The sequence below is a fragment of the Pistacia vera genome, unplaced genomic scaffold, assembly GCF_008641045.1.
Source record: "Pistacia vera cultivar Batoury unplaced genomic scaffold, PisVer_v2 Contig507, whole genome shotgun sequence".
Classification (NCBI taxonomy): Eukaryota; Viridiplantae; Streptophyta; class Magnoliopsida; order Sapindales; family Anacardiaceae; genus Pistacia; species Pistacia vera.
This window is the reverse complement of record NW_022196343.1, coordinates 37,225-52,867: the sequence shown is the minus strand read 5'-3', so window position 1 is coordinate 52,867 and position 15,643 is coordinate 37,225. Positions and strand designations below refer to the sequence as shown.

General features: G+C 33.1%; 1 protein-coding gene across 1 annotated transcript; it reads right to left on the bottom strand.

Annotated features, from left to right (window-relative positions):
* Positions 1–8,368: 8,368 nt before the first annotated feature.
* On the bottom strand, positions 8,369–9,697 carry LOC116106006. Its single transcript, XM_031392373.1, has 4 exons — positions 9,522–9,697; positions 9,159–9,434; positions 8,921–9,079; positions 8,369–8,821 (listed from the first exon to the last, which is right to left on the bottom strand). The coding sequence occupies exons 1-4, from the start codon at positions 9,522–9,524 to the stop codon at positions 8,573–8,575; spliced, it is 687 nt and encodes a 228-aa protein (XP_031248233.1). The 5' UTR covers positions 9,525–9,697; the 3' UTR covers positions 8,369–8,572.
* Between the last annotated feature and the right edge of the window lie 5,946 nt (positions 9,698–15,643).

Here is a 15,643-nt window from a genome sequence, read left to right as displayed (position 1 = left end):
TCAAAATAATACTGGGGCTACGGACATTTCTAGAATGGCCACCATATATGATCATAAGGTTTCACTATCAAGATTTGAAACACTTGATACCCTCGTCACGGTTCTACCATCCTAAAGACATATATCAATACATATAATTATGATTTACACGATATAGTAGAAAATGTCTTTTATTGATAAATAAACATTATTACAAAGAGTCAATATTATAATAATTTATTGGCTTTAGGACATCTACTCTAACAAGGTACTGCCATTAGCTGTAGATATAACATATTTGGAAGATGGACGAATGGACTGTAACTGACCAGAGTCCCTAGTCATGTGATCGGATACACTTGCATCAATAATCCAAGTACTATTCTTAGAAATGGCAGAAAGGACATTTGCCTTACCAACAATACCTGAGTGAGCAACATTTGTTGTAGGCTATGATTTGTCTTCCACATTTGTCTGCGTAGATGTCACCATACTTTCCCTACAATCTTCTTCCTTGGTTTTTTTTAGAAGTCCCACCACTCAGGATAGCCAATGATTTCATAACATCGATGTTTCAAATGGCCTATTTCACCATAATGACTACATACAAGGTGTTAGACCTTCCATTTGATTGATTATTTCGATTATTTGATGAGCCATATGATGATCCTTCCCGAGTTTGGTTGACCAATATAGCCGAGTTCTCGAAGATTAGGTGAGATCCTCCCATTGTTCGTCGTAGTTGATATTCTCTCCTCATATATGCATATGTGCTCTCTAGATCAAGTTTTGGGTCTTTTCGTAAGATTTCTCCACGAACCTGATCAAATTCAAAATCAAGTCCACTTAGAAAAATATGAACTTGAAGCTTAGAAATTGTGGAATGTAACTGGACCACCCCTTCAACTGTTCCTTCTTGAAAGGTAGTCCTATGATCAATTTCCTAAAAAATAGCAACAAGTTCGTTATAGTATGTTGACAATGGTCTACCATCTTATGTGGTAGAAATAGATTTTTGATTCAATTCAAAGAGACGGACTTCGTCCGATCCATCATAAAAGGTTCTTGACACAACCTCCCATATTTCCTTGGCCGTGGAAAGATGAAAAAATTGTTGCATCAATAGTGGACTCATTAGGTCAATAAGCCAGCTTTTCACTTTGTGATTTTTGGTATTCCATGTTCCGAAATTGGGATCTTCGGGTGCTGGCTTTTTCATTTCTTCGATGAGATATACAACTTTGTTGTGAGCGCCAATACACGTCTCCATAAGTCGAGACCATAATGGGTAATTGGTTTCATCCAATATGATACTGGTAGGAAACACAGAATTGTTGAATTGTCTTGGTGGATAATAATTGGTGGTGATAGGTTGTTTGGGACAGCTAGGATAATCGGTTGGTTGGTTTCAACCATTAGTTTTAGATGGGAAAGAAACGATTGTGATGGTGGTTTTCGGGTATGGGTTACGGAATACGAAATTCGATTTGTGTTGGGTAGATTTTCTAGGATTGGAATTGCTTTGATACCATGTCAAACAATAGAGTCTTTGAATGATTTTATGTATATTGTATATTCTTCTCCAAGTTGGAGGCAATTTATAGATACAATTACATTTTGAAAGTAGGAAACAATCCTATTCTAAGGAAACTAAATATTCCTATATTTAATATACAAGATTTGTTACCTAACTAGATTCCTATAATTACAAAATTAATCTTACAACACACAGACAGCTCATGCCAACATAGACATTGCAAAGTAAAAGACTAGGAAGTTGTAAAAGAAGCAGATGAGTTTTGCAACCTTTGAGTTTGAAGAAGCAAAAAGGTTCAATAGGTAAAGGAGTTCCAGTTTAAGGAGGTGCAGATTGAATGTGTGTTTGCAGATTGGCAGTTTGGAGAAATCTGGGAAATCTAGACTTTACAAAGGTTGATTGTGTTACATGTGTTTTTGCAGATGTGTTACTAACTGTGTTTTTGGCAGATTGAAGTAATTTGGGAATTTGTAGATGTGCTGTTAAATATCTTTTTGGCATATTGGAGAAATCTGGGAAATCTAGATGTTGCAAGGTAAAGGATTGGGAAGTTGTAAAGGAAGCATATGAGTTTTGCAACCTTTAAGTTTGAAGAAGCAAAAGGGTTCAGCAAGTAAAGGAGTTCCAGTTTATGGGGGAATATTGGACTAAAGTTACAAAAGGTCCAACAAGCAAAGGAGTTCAGTTGGAGGGCGAATATTAGACCAAAGTTACTAAGTACTGTTTTCAGTTTACTAAGTTTTGTGTTTAGTTTGTAAATGATGAAACGGTGTGTGTTGTTATCAATAAGCAATGTATATAAAAACATGTAGTGCGTGTTTTATCATCAATTAATGAAGTGTACCCATTTTTCTTCTTCTTCTTCTTTGATTCTTGTTCTTCTCTGCTTTTTGCTCTTGAACTCTAGAAACTTCTTCACCTTAGGCGTCCCCCTGAGTTTAGGCCTCTAAAATAAATATTTAGTAATTTTTTGAAATTAATTCAATCTTCTTCTTGGATTAAGGCAAATAAATGCATATTGTATCTTTGAAATTGGACCAAATTAATATTACTCATTAAATATCAACAATCTTGATAGGCGATTTAGGTCAAAATTCTATATTTACACACTTCATTTATAATAAATAGTATAATTTTCTAATTTTTTTTTTTAACTTTTCCTTTTATAAATATTTAACATTTTAGTCTCTCTCTTATTGAAAATAAAGAAGTTACCTTCCAAAGTTTTTTTCTTCATAACATCATTCAAAATTATACAGTAGTCGTTTGGATCATATAATGTTTTATTATAGGAAAATATTATATTAACGGAAAGAAAGATCACCTTAAAGATTACTGGTAATGTTTAGAAAATGTGTTTGGTTGGTTCGAATAAATTGGTGAATAATATGTTTGGTTGGGAGGATAAATGGGTGGGTATGTTATATAGATTACTAAATTGCCCTCCTTTTTAAATATTGATATAATAGTATTTTTTATTATTATTTTTTGAATCATTTCTTTTAACCCCCTACACTTAAAATTTTGCTAAAACACCCCAGCCATATAAAGCTTTAATTTGTAGCAAAATCATTCCCACCCACCCCAAGCCACTACCAACAACCGACCACCACTGCCGATCGTCGCAGGCAGTCGACAAAATGGTGCACGACTGGCCGTATATGGCCAATCGTGCATCAGCAAAGCCAAAAATAGCCATCTCCATGGCCCAAAAAAAGCCAAATCTATGGCCATTTCACGGCCACATCTTAGATCTTTGGTTGTGAAAAGCCCAGATCTTTGGTCATGCCATTTCACGGCCAAAGATATAGCTTTTTCATGGCCTGATATTCTTTGGTCGTGAAACAGCCATAGAAATACTAGAATTGGCTATTTTCGGTTATGGATTTATGATTCATGGCTGGAAAAGGCCTTATCGGTGCATGACTAGCCAGATCCTACTAGTCGTGCACCATTACAACGATTGACGCCGGCAGTGGTGAGTCACAGCCAATGGTGGTCTTGGGTGGCTGGGGGTATTTTGTTAACTTTTAAACTTTCTTGTGGCTGAGGTGTTTTAACTAATTTCTCAAATGTAGGGGGGTTGGGTAATTGTTATTTGGTAGACGTTTGAGGGCAATTATGTCCGAAATGGTTTTTAATTAAGGAAAAAATGGGTAGAAAAATTAGATTATCCCGGTAATGTTTTAATAACACCCCCTAACAAGGTAATCAGATTACCGCCCACATTACCAATAGTAAATACTATAGGCCAGTTTGGATGGGATTAATATCAGATAACTAGGGTAATATTTTTAAATTGAGCAGCTGACGATGTTTAGTTGGTTTGTAAAAAATTATTCCTATAATATTTTATAACAAACAGTAGCATTTGGGGGTATATTGCTAGGAATCTTAATACCTTGGCGGAGGGGGAGAGGAGTTGTTATTAAAACTTACCCTTGGTAATACAATTTTGTTTCCATGTTGCCCCTAAACAGTTGAGCATTTGGTCCAAATTAACCTCATATTTGTTAACATTTACAAAACACCAAATTCACTCATGCAGACACTTTTATCCTTGTTTTTTAAGTTTTTTTGGATGACATTACCCTTGTTAATGTCATTATTTACAAAAATATCATTAACCCAAAACTAGCCACCACCGCCACCCACCATCGACTGTCGCCAAAGGCTGCCAAAAGTCATCACAATGGCGTACAACCGGCCATATATGGCCGGTCATGCGCCAGTGAGGCTATTTCCAACCGTGGATCGCAAATCCATGGTTAGAAAATGCCAAATCTGGCTATTTCACGGCCAAAGACCTAACTATTTCATAGCCAGGTCTGTGGCCGTTTCACGGCCAGATCTGTGGCACTGCTAATAGCCGCCAGCGGTGGTGGTTGGCTGCCGGCAGTGACTTGGGGTGGGTAGAGGTGTTTTTGTTAAGTTTAAAATGTTTTTGGTTGCCAGGGTGTTTTTACTAAATCTGAAAAGTAGGGGATTAAAAGAAATTATTCAAAAAATAATAATAAAAAATTATTGTTATATTAATATTTAAAAAGGAGTGCAATTTAGTAATCTATATAACATACCCACCCATTTATCCTCCCAACCAAACATATTATTCACTAATTTATTCAATCCAACCAAACAAATTTTCTAAACATTTCTAGTAATCTTCAAGGTGATCTTTTATTCCGTTAATATAATATCCCCCTATAATAAAACATTATATGATCCAAACGCCCCTTATTTGCAATAAAAGATTCCCGTAATATTTTATTACTTGTAAACCAAACACTGGAATTTTACAAAATAAACGAAGATTACCCCTGTTATCTTATATACTCCCAATCCAAACGCCCCCACATAGTATTAATAAAATCATTCTCTAATGTGAATGCTATAAATCTCAAGACATTCCTGCTTAATAATATTCATATATATTATATATTAGTTGTAAACTCAAAAAATATTTGAAATATAACAAAGTAAAATATATTTATTTTTCCTACAATTTTAATCAATTTTTAATGCATATATAGTATTCTCTTAATAATAAAAATGCTTAGTTATAAGATTAAACATATGAAGGCCTAAATTAAAAAGTTTTGCTTAAGTCCCACGACCACCACGATCACCTTGAATTTCATAAAATACCTCAAGGATTGTCATGTAATATGCTCTAAATTAAATGTTTTCGTGTGTAACGAAAGGAATGTGATTTAATTTGTAATGGTAGTAGATTGTAACATTAGGTGTGTAAGTTGGCTCTGTTCACATTCACATAAACCTATCACATTAATTTCAATAACACTTTATAAACAACTATATTATCTTCAAACGACAATACTTGAAATATAATTATATAAACATAGCTACGCAACATATAGTATCACATCAATTTCAATAACACATCGTAAACAACACTATATTATCGACAAACAACAATACTTGAAATACAATTCTATAAACATACTCACGTAATGTGTGGGTTTAGGCAGATGAATAAAGCTGTGAAGGCCTTAGGTTTGTGAATGAATTTTGAATAATGTGTCTTTTCTTGATTTATACTTATGGACTTTCAGGTGCTAGGACATTGTATCAGATTGGAGGTGGTTTCTCCAAATTTGTCACACTAAACTCTTGTCCTCAATGCCCTAGCTACAACCATACTCATTTGTCCAAGCAGGTCTCATACGCAAGTTGGCACTACCCATGATAATTTGGAGTTTAATGAATACCAACAGACTACCACGCGTCCTGAGAAGACTCTGACAAATTATCCCCATAACAATTATAATTGTCATCAATGACAATGCAAGAAGTCAAATCATCGAGGAACAACTACAATAGCTCGAAAAGGGTCAGCAATTTTCAATTTTGTTTCACTTTATTTTTTTATTCTTTTAACTAACTTGAAGACTAAATACCATTAGATAATGGTTAATAAAAGAGGTATTAGAGACTTGTGTCAAATGTGAGGGAAGCTCTTGGGCTTTCAAGAAAGGTTTAGATCTTGTTGAGATTTCTCAAAACCTGAAGGAGGTTCCTTACAATTCAACCACACAATCTTTGGCTCTTTGCTTTGTCCAGATTATTTTGTTTAATTTTTTTTTTTTTTTTCTCATATTATACACTATAAGCTGTTTTATTCTCTTGGTCACATCAATATCAAATACAAATGGGTGATGATTAATTAAAACTTTAAAGATGTTTTTGACAATTTTAAAGAGGTTTAACGAAATTTGCAACCCAGTAGAAGTTACCTATATTTTAGTCAAATCTCAAAAGTTCAATTAAAGTTTGAAAATTAAAGGTTATATGTTTGGTCATTACTTGTACAAATATAATCATAATGATCATGAATATCTTTTGAAGTTGAACTTATTATTCATTTATTGTAAAAAGAATAAAATTCCAACCCTAATTTATGCTAAAACTATAAGTCAAATTTAATAGTCAGAAAATTCCAACTCTAATTGATGCGAAACAAAATTGCCTTCCCTTTTTCTGTATATTTTGTTTTTTATTTATCTTTCGGCGCAGCAATTCACCAAGTCAAAATTCAAGAAAAAAATGTAATAAAAAGTAAACATGAAAGCATTTTTGTTAACCAAATATTGAATATGCAAAATGCATTGAAATTCCAATATGGATTCTTCCTTTCCCACCTCCTACACTTTCCCAATTAAAGCTTACAAATTTGTCAAAAGGAATGTACGCCTTTTTTTTTTTTTTTTTTTTTTTTTTTTTAATACCCTAATTTATTGGGCTTCTATGTTTATTAATTAATTAATTAATTAGAAGTAAATTTTCTTTCAATCGCTCCACCCCATTAAAATATCTACTGACAGCTTTAATTAAGCAATGTGGCTTTTATTGTATTTAATATGAAACATAATTTGAACGAAGTTCCAGTTGAAAATGTTTGAATATGAAAAGGATGCACATGCAAAGCCGATCGAGGAGGGACAAAACTTAAGTCACAATCTGAGATAGTTTTTTGTTTCCATACTGTGTTTACTCAAAATTTTAATAAGATGTAAGATTTTAGTTTATATTATATAAAGTTTGATGAAATATATTATATATTCATTAAAGTCTAATGTACTAAAAGATAAATTTCTTTATGTTGATTGAATATTAACCTTAATCAGCTGCTAGTAATTATTGGTATTATTTATTATTTCTATTTTCACTCTCTTTCTATTGTAATCACAGAAAACATGTTCGTTAAAGATTTTTTTTTTTTTTTTTTTTTTAATGATTGGGGTTTGAGAATATTCAGACCAGTTTACGCGTACCTCAACTAATCCACCAGACCAAAAAAAATTGTATTCTCCATTTCTCTTTTTATAGTCAACAAGTAAAACCAGGCAAAAAGGCATAGATCCTTTCATCTCAAAAGCGTAGTTATGTTTATTTAAAGAAGGGTAGGTTTGCAAAGCATCCAATAACTTTCATGAATCAAAATAACAATCTAAAGGGTACATAATAATGGATTTTATACCTCAAAAAATGGAATAATCTTTACTATCTCATCTAGCAAAATGACATTTAATTTAACATTAAAATTCATGTTATATTCTACTTCTTTTCCTAATAATCTTTTTACAAAATACGAAGACTCACCTATAACTATATATCCACTAATGAAGACACTCAGAAAAATAAATACAAATGTACAGGCATTTTGTATTCTCATGTAGACGAAAGGTTACGACTAATCGTTAACTTAATAAAATAAGAAATCAGAGTTAATAATTTGTTGTTTCAAGAACTTGGATTTCGAGCCAATGGCAAAAGGAATGATAATGGAAGAAAAGCTGGTCCACTATCACCTGAAGATGACCATTCGAGAACAAAGCTAAGTCATCAAGTTCCATGTGCAACATGCATGCACATAATAAATTTACCCATTTGTTCTATCATCTTTTAGCGACTCTTTTTGTCTGCCATTTTCATATAAAACTAACCATTTTTGCCATAATGTAAGGAGATGAGGGCCCTTCTCTCAATGACCAAATTGAACGTGACAACACATTGATTCGACAGAGATTTTGACAAATCTCTCAATCTATGACGGCCAACCAATTAGAATAATATAAAATAAAAATACAATAACAAAAATCAACCCACTCATGTCATAACTATTCCAAACATTCCTATCAACAATATGACCCAATTACTAATCAAATCACATTCAACTATAACGCCAATAATATTATTAAAGTTTTATTATCTTGGGAAATTTTTTAATTCAATCAATGCAAAAACAAAATCATTATCAAATCCAATCAAACCACCCTTCTTTTCCTTTACAATCCAAAAAATAAATAAATAAATAAAAAATATCCTTTATACTCATATCTCGTCGACCCAGATCAGGATTCTATTCAAATCTAAACTTTAAATCTTAATTAAGAGATAAGTTAAAAGATCGAAAGAAGATTTTCGCTTGCTGAATCATTTATAGTAGATTATTATAACTGTGTTTTTATTGATTTTGAACATGAATAATAAAGAGATATTGAGGAGAAAATGAACTTTAACAGTTGAACTTTCATTTCAACATAGAGGAGCTCTGTGAGGGATGCCTTTTCTCTTGTGCAATTGCTTCCTTGGCTTCAATGTTGAATTTCTCCATGCGGCTTGACTCACATCAGATGGATCAGTAAAAGAAAGAGATGATTCTTTACCACTTGAACTATTCTCTGAATTATAGTTGTTCTTCCATGAAAGATCATTGCATTCCTGAATTGGGAATGTCATAATTTTATGGCTTTGATCTTTCGGCTTCACTGAAACCACATATACCTGAAAACATCAATCATAGAATTAGCAAGAATATGGAAATTCAAATACCAAAATGAAGTTCAAGAAATTATTGAAATTCATGTTTAATTAATTAAAAACCTTGCAGGCGATTGAACAAAAACGATTCGGCAAGTCTTGAATATATCTCCCACAAGCTTCACAAGAGGCACCCGTCTTCGATTTCGTAGAGGGCTTTGCATCTTTCAGTTGAGGCCGAGGACTCAAGTGAACCGCCTTTTCACCATTTATTTTATAGGTCTGCAAAACCAAATTCAATCAAATTATACAAGGCTGTACTCAAATTGCGTGATTCGACGATTAAACGAGCGAAATCAACCTGAATTTTGGCGCAGTCAAGGTGTTTCTGCATATCTTGAAGGCGAACAACATCCTGATAAACATATTTACAGATCTGGAGGCGGCGGTGGAGGCAGTGAGCCGATTCACAGTGCCGGCAAAAATCAAGATTACAATCGATACAAAACACGTTCTTTTCATTCTTTCTCAGTTGCTGATGTTCAATACAAGAACTGAAGAACTCGCAATGCAGAAGCGTGCTCAGCCAATCGCCGCCTCCCGTCTTCTTCTTCTTTATTATCAACTTGCATCCCACCTGCACGACAACAACAAAAATGTTCAAAATTCAATAAGTTGGCGTAAAACTGAATCAAATTATGCAAAAAAAAGGAAAATTTATTACCATTTTTAAGATATTTGAAGGGTTTGGATTGTGGTGAGGAAGAAGAAGATGAAGGGATTACAAAAGGGTTTGTTTGTGAATTGGAGAAGACGAAAGGAGAGAAAGATTATGGAAAGAATGAGATTAGGAATGTGAAATAAAAATTATTTGTATAAAAATAGGAATCAAATTGGAAAGAAAAATTTTGTTTATTTTAATTGAAAGACTGACTGTACTGGCAATTTATGACTTATGAGAGAAAGCTAAGTGTCCTACTGTAGGCGGGAACATAATTATATATATATTATCATGGTTTTATTATTTAATTATAATTATAATATCAAATGATCATTAAAAACTTCATTCTGAGCCTAAGAAAATACTATTATTAAAATTACGATTTTTTATTTTTTATTAATTATGTTTGTGAGTGGTAATTGTTTTTCAATTTTTAAAATAAATGTGCTCTACATATATTGAAGAATGTCCATATGATAACAATAATTATAAATTATTTATATATACTTTTGGTCTTTTATGTGAACTTTAATTGTATGTTATATTTGGCATCTAATTTTGCTTTTAATTTGGTAAGTGAATAAAACACTTGAAATAGTAAATTCCAAAATTTCTCAAATTTTATTATTAATTTGACAAACTATAATATTTTGGCATATTTAAGTTGACCAATTGAAATTCTGGGTTTTATAGGCAAGTCATAATTTTCTTTGAGTATACCCAAAATCAAGGTGTTTAAATTTATTGTAAAACTAATTAAAAATTTCCTATATTTACTCCTAATTTTCTTTCATTTAATTATGAAAAAAAAAAAATCTAAGATTTGACAAGAAAAAATCTAGAAATGATATATATATATCCTGCCTTTTCAAAACTCTTAAAATTCGATAAGTAGGTAATTATCTCTTGAAAAATAAAATAATTGTATTTAATACAAGGCTTTTGACATTCATAAGATGATGAGAAAAATAATTGTATATTATGAGACTCATTGACAAATGTGAATTTTCTTTTCTCTTTTAAGATCATATTTATCACCCTATTTTACAATCACCCAAACTCTCATGTGAAATATATTCTCAAATTACTAGCATTCAATATTAACATTACCTTATATTATTTATTTGTTACTTTCTAGCCTTAACATTAGAGCTTATTTAAAAACTTGAAAATTTTGGGTAACTGGTTTATTAACATTGTATGGAAGTTATAAGATTTCAAATTCAAATATTTTACGTTACAATTACTTGTTGATTTCTCGATTTTAGTGATGAATTTTGTCACATATTAGGCTCCTTTGTTTGTCTCATTCAGTTTTCTTTAAGCAAGTCATTCATCATCAACTGTCACTCAATTTTTCACTTTCGGTAAATTTATCTTCTGGATGTCTGTCTCAATCACACCTCACATGAGTATGTCATCAATTTGAACATGTTAGACTTGAATGCAGTGTTTTAAAACTCAGTCCGAGCCGATCAGTTCAATCGATCGAATAGGGAACCAAAGGCTAGGTCAGGTCTTAAAGAGCTAAAAACCGGTTTTGGCAGTTCACCCGATATGACTTACGGTTGGATCAATGTTACTGTGGCTAACCACTAGTCCAACTGGTGTTGTGCCTAAACTGGGTCACCAAAATCCTTAATCTAATGGCTTCCTTCCTAATTTCGATGCTGAAAATCACCCCGACCCCTCAATTTGCCTCACCGGCATCTCCCCACCAAAATCCCTAACACCTCTAACCTTGGTTGCTTATCAATTGTTGTCAACTACCCCCTAGGGTTTTGCGATCTTTGCTTTTTTCTAGTCGTTCCCAACATCGAAAATCACCCCCGACCCCTTCCTTTGCCTCACCGACATCTCCCCACCAAAACCCTTGTTAAACGCTAAATATGCCTTTTGGGGTGGGGGGGGTGGTGTTGAAGTTGTTGAATAAGAATCAATAAAAATATTCGCAAAATAAAACTTATCAATACAAGTAAAACCAAATGATGAGTTTATCAAAAAAATGTTCAATAAATAAACTCAACAACCAAATAATGATAGAGTTAATGTTAATGCAAATGAGCAATAAATATGAACAATGAATGAACAAGTGTAACAAATGATGTTCAACCAACAACAATGTAAGGAATAATAAAAGAGTTTAGAGAGAGAAATGCTCAGAGATTTATAGTGGTTCGGAGCTATATCCACAAGCCTCATACATCCACTTCAAATTTTTCAAGGCAACCTCCTTGAAGTTCCACTAGAATCGGATTTCGCCAATGCAATAGTTTTCACAAGGATTTTCGCCTCACACACTTAGATTTATAGGATTAAACCTAGTTTTACATGGATTTCACCACTAAAGAATTATTCAAAGTGTTTTGTGAATGATTGTCACTTCAATGTAGACTTATACACACAATAAGAACAAGTTAACTCTCAAAGGTTTACAAAATGAGTACAAGTCAGAGTATATGATTTGGATCTTGAGCTTTAGGGATTATATGAGAATGGTTTCTAATTTAGTTTGTCTCTTCTCTATCATAATACCCAAAAACGTTGAGCTTTTATAACCCTAAAAAGATTAGCTGTTGCAACATTCAATGCAGTTCTGATAAAGTTTACAAAACCCAGAGGAACAGTCGTTCCATAATCGCGAATGGTCATTCCTGACACAACAGTCATATTTTCTCAGATCTAGGTTAACTGGAATGGTTGTTCCGCCACGCCATATGATCATGCGGAGACAACGCACAATCATTCCTCCACGCAGAACGATCACATCCAAATGCTCTTCCAAATCCACTTAATTTTCTAAAAGTGTGAACAACTTCTTGGAACGATGTTGTGCAAAACTCTTCAGATACAAACGGTTATTCCACCACAAGGAATGGTCATTCCAATTTTGAACTTTGAGTTCTAACTTTGACCTTTGAAATGAAGTTAAGAGCGTGAAGGATTCTGAATTTGAATTATCTTGATTATTTTACTTGAGCGAACAATCGTGCAGGATGGTCATGCGAGTGTCACCTATTTTGAATGATGAACAACTATGATGAACGATGTCAAGCGAAACTACAAGTTCATCTGGGCAACTTTCTTCTATGGAATGGTTGTGCTTGTGCACGATTGTACCATTGCAGAAATTTGCTTATACACAGTCATACCACCTGATAAACCTATTTTGGTTTGGTTATGACTTGTGTCATACCTTAGCATGTTATGGTTAGTGTTCAATCAACTTTTTGGATAGTTTTGACACATCAAAACACATGAGAGGTCAACAACCGCTAACACCCTTGACCTTGGTTGTTTGTCGATCATCGTTTGCCATCCATTAGGGTTTTCCGATCATTGCTTCTTTCTGGTCATTCCCAGCACCAAAAATCACCCTAGCCCCTCCATTTGTCTCACCGACATATCCCCACCAAAACCTCTATTATCCCCAAGTTCGATTGGTCGTCGATCGGCATCATTGCCACATGTCTGCTTCGCAGTTTCCTACCCAGATCGCAGGCATGTGTTTACTGGATTTCAAACCTATATGGACTGATGCATAATTTCTTCGGTGTGTGTTTGCCGGATTCCAAAGTTGCTTGATATGACGATCAAACCACCGATCCAACTGGTTTAACCGGTTAACCTAAGAGCCGGTCACATGACCGGGTCATTGACCAGGTTGGTTTTTAAAACATTGCTTGAATGTTAACGTAAGTCTTTGCCTAACAACTTAAAATTTTAAGTAAAATGGTCATTAACAACTACAAATTATGAAATTAATGTAAGATATATAATGTTACTAAAAAAGGGATAATGTGAAGGCATAGTGTATATGATATTTACAAATTGACTAGTAGTAAATAGTAGAGCATATGTATTCAAAATCTAAATCATTGTACTAAGGAAGATATATGATATGAGTGTTGACAAATATTTGATTTGATTCAAAACAATTAATCATGGACTAAATATGGATACCACACAACTTTAATCCTAAAGTTAAACAAATTCAATTATTAAGTTGTAATGTCTCCAATTAATATGCGTGAAAATTTATGTAAATAATGCGTGATGTAGACTTGTGATTTATGCAAAATCATCTTCAAAATTAGTGTGCAATGTACACATTTAACACATCTTTAACGAATTAATTCTATGTCCTTTGAGTCTAGAAATATAAAGGTTAATTACAAATATTTTCTATATGGGAAACGTAGAAACTATCCTATAATTTTGTAATTTATCACTTAAAATATAATTATTCATTGAAGTTTCATAATTCATCATTTAGATTGTAAATATTATTATTTTCATCTAATAGGGTTTGAGATATGATTAGTTTATATGAGAAACATATACCTCACCAAGAACAAAAGACATAAATTAATTAACAAAATTCTTCATTCATAACCACAATCTAGATTTAAGCTATTATATAGCCTTATACTTGACTCCAATTGACTTCTAAAAGGACTCTAATTTCTATTCTAATTGTATAATAAAGTAATTATAATTCATATTCTAAAAGATATCCTAATTGTCTAATTCTACGTAACGCACCCTTTTCGGACATCTCCCCATTCATACCAGAATCAGGTTCCTAACATCATCATAAACTATTCTCATAGTTTCGTAATCCATACTTGGATATATAACTATCCCTATAAGCTTATTTTGTTAATTGCCATTAAAACGAAGAAGATTTATTTAAATGTTTAATGTTAGCTTTGTTTTATATTAAAGTGACAATATTATGAAACGGTCCTTTATAACCCATAACTCTGTATTTCATAATTTTATACCACTTCAATATAAAACAAATCCATCACTTGGTTGGGCATCCAAAAGCATATTTTCATGTTTTAGTGAATATTCCTCAAAGTCGTGCCTATGAAAAACTCTTAAAATAAGGATACTATAGTAATTCTAATAAAAAATAAATTATGATTTTTAAAAACAAGTAATGGAGTAAGCTTATAGGGATAGTTTGCTATGGAGATGTGATTAGTTATACTCTTATTAGTGAACTATGAAAATAGAGGGGGAGGCCGGAGGGGTAGCTTTTGATGAAAATATAAGGGTGTGTTTGGTTCAGGGAATGTTGTATTACTGGAAAGATAGATTACTAGGGAATTTTTAGAAAAATGTGTTTGGTTGGTTGGAATAAATTGTTGTATATGTTATAATAATATGTTTGGTTGGAAGGATAAATGAATGGATATGTTATATAGATTACTAAATTGCCCTCCTTTTTAAATAATAATATAATATTATTTTTATTACTATTTTATTCTATTATTTTTTAAATTATTTCTTTTAACCCGCTATATTTGAAATTTTGCTAAAACACTCCAACCATATAAAACTTTAATTTGTAACAAAATCACCCCCACCCACCCCAAACTAGTGCCGGCTACTGGCAGCCGTCGAAATGGCACATGACCGGCCGGATCTGGCTAGTCGTGCGCTGGTAAGGCCTAAACGGCTAGATCTGGCCGTGAATATGGTCGTTTCATGGCCAAAGATGTGGTCGTGAAACGGCCACAGATTTGACCGTGAAACAACAGCCATTTCACGACCAGATCTATGGCGTTTCACGACCACATCTTTGGCCGTGAAACTGCCAGATCTAGTCGTTTTCGGCCATGGATCACAAATCCATGGCCGAAAATGTCTTTACCGGCACACGACTGGTAAGATCCCGTCAATCTTGCCCCGATATGATGACTTTCGTCCACGGCCAACGATGGTGACTAGCAGCTGGCGGTGGTCTTGGGAGGCTGTGGGTATTTTTTTAACTTTTAAATTTTTTTTGTGGTTGAGGTGTTTTATCTATATTTTCAAATGTAGGGGCTTTGGGTAGTTGTTATTTGATAGACATATGAGGGCAAATGTGTCTAAAACGATAAAAGATTAAGGGCAAAATAGAGTCAAAATTAAGATTACCTCGGTAATCTTACATTAACACCCCTTGGGAAGGTAATCTGATTACCCCCAATCTTATCAACAGTAAAAACTATTTGCAATAAAAGACTACGTAATATTTTATTACTTGACAACCAAACGAGGGAATCTTGAAAATTAAACAAAGATTACAAGACTATTCTTGTATCACCCCGAACCAAACACAACCTAAGCAC

Coding starts and splice junctions, on each gene's coding strand:
- LOC116106006 (XM_031392373.1), bottom strand. Junction 9,080..9,158: donor TTGACTGCGCCAAAATTCAG/GTTGATTTCGCT, acceptor TTGGTTTTGCAG/ACCTATAAAATAAATGGTGA. Junction 8,822..8,920: donor TTTGTTCAATCGCCTGCAAG/GTTTTTAATTAA, acceptor TGATGTTTTCAG/GTATATGTGGTTTCAGTGAA.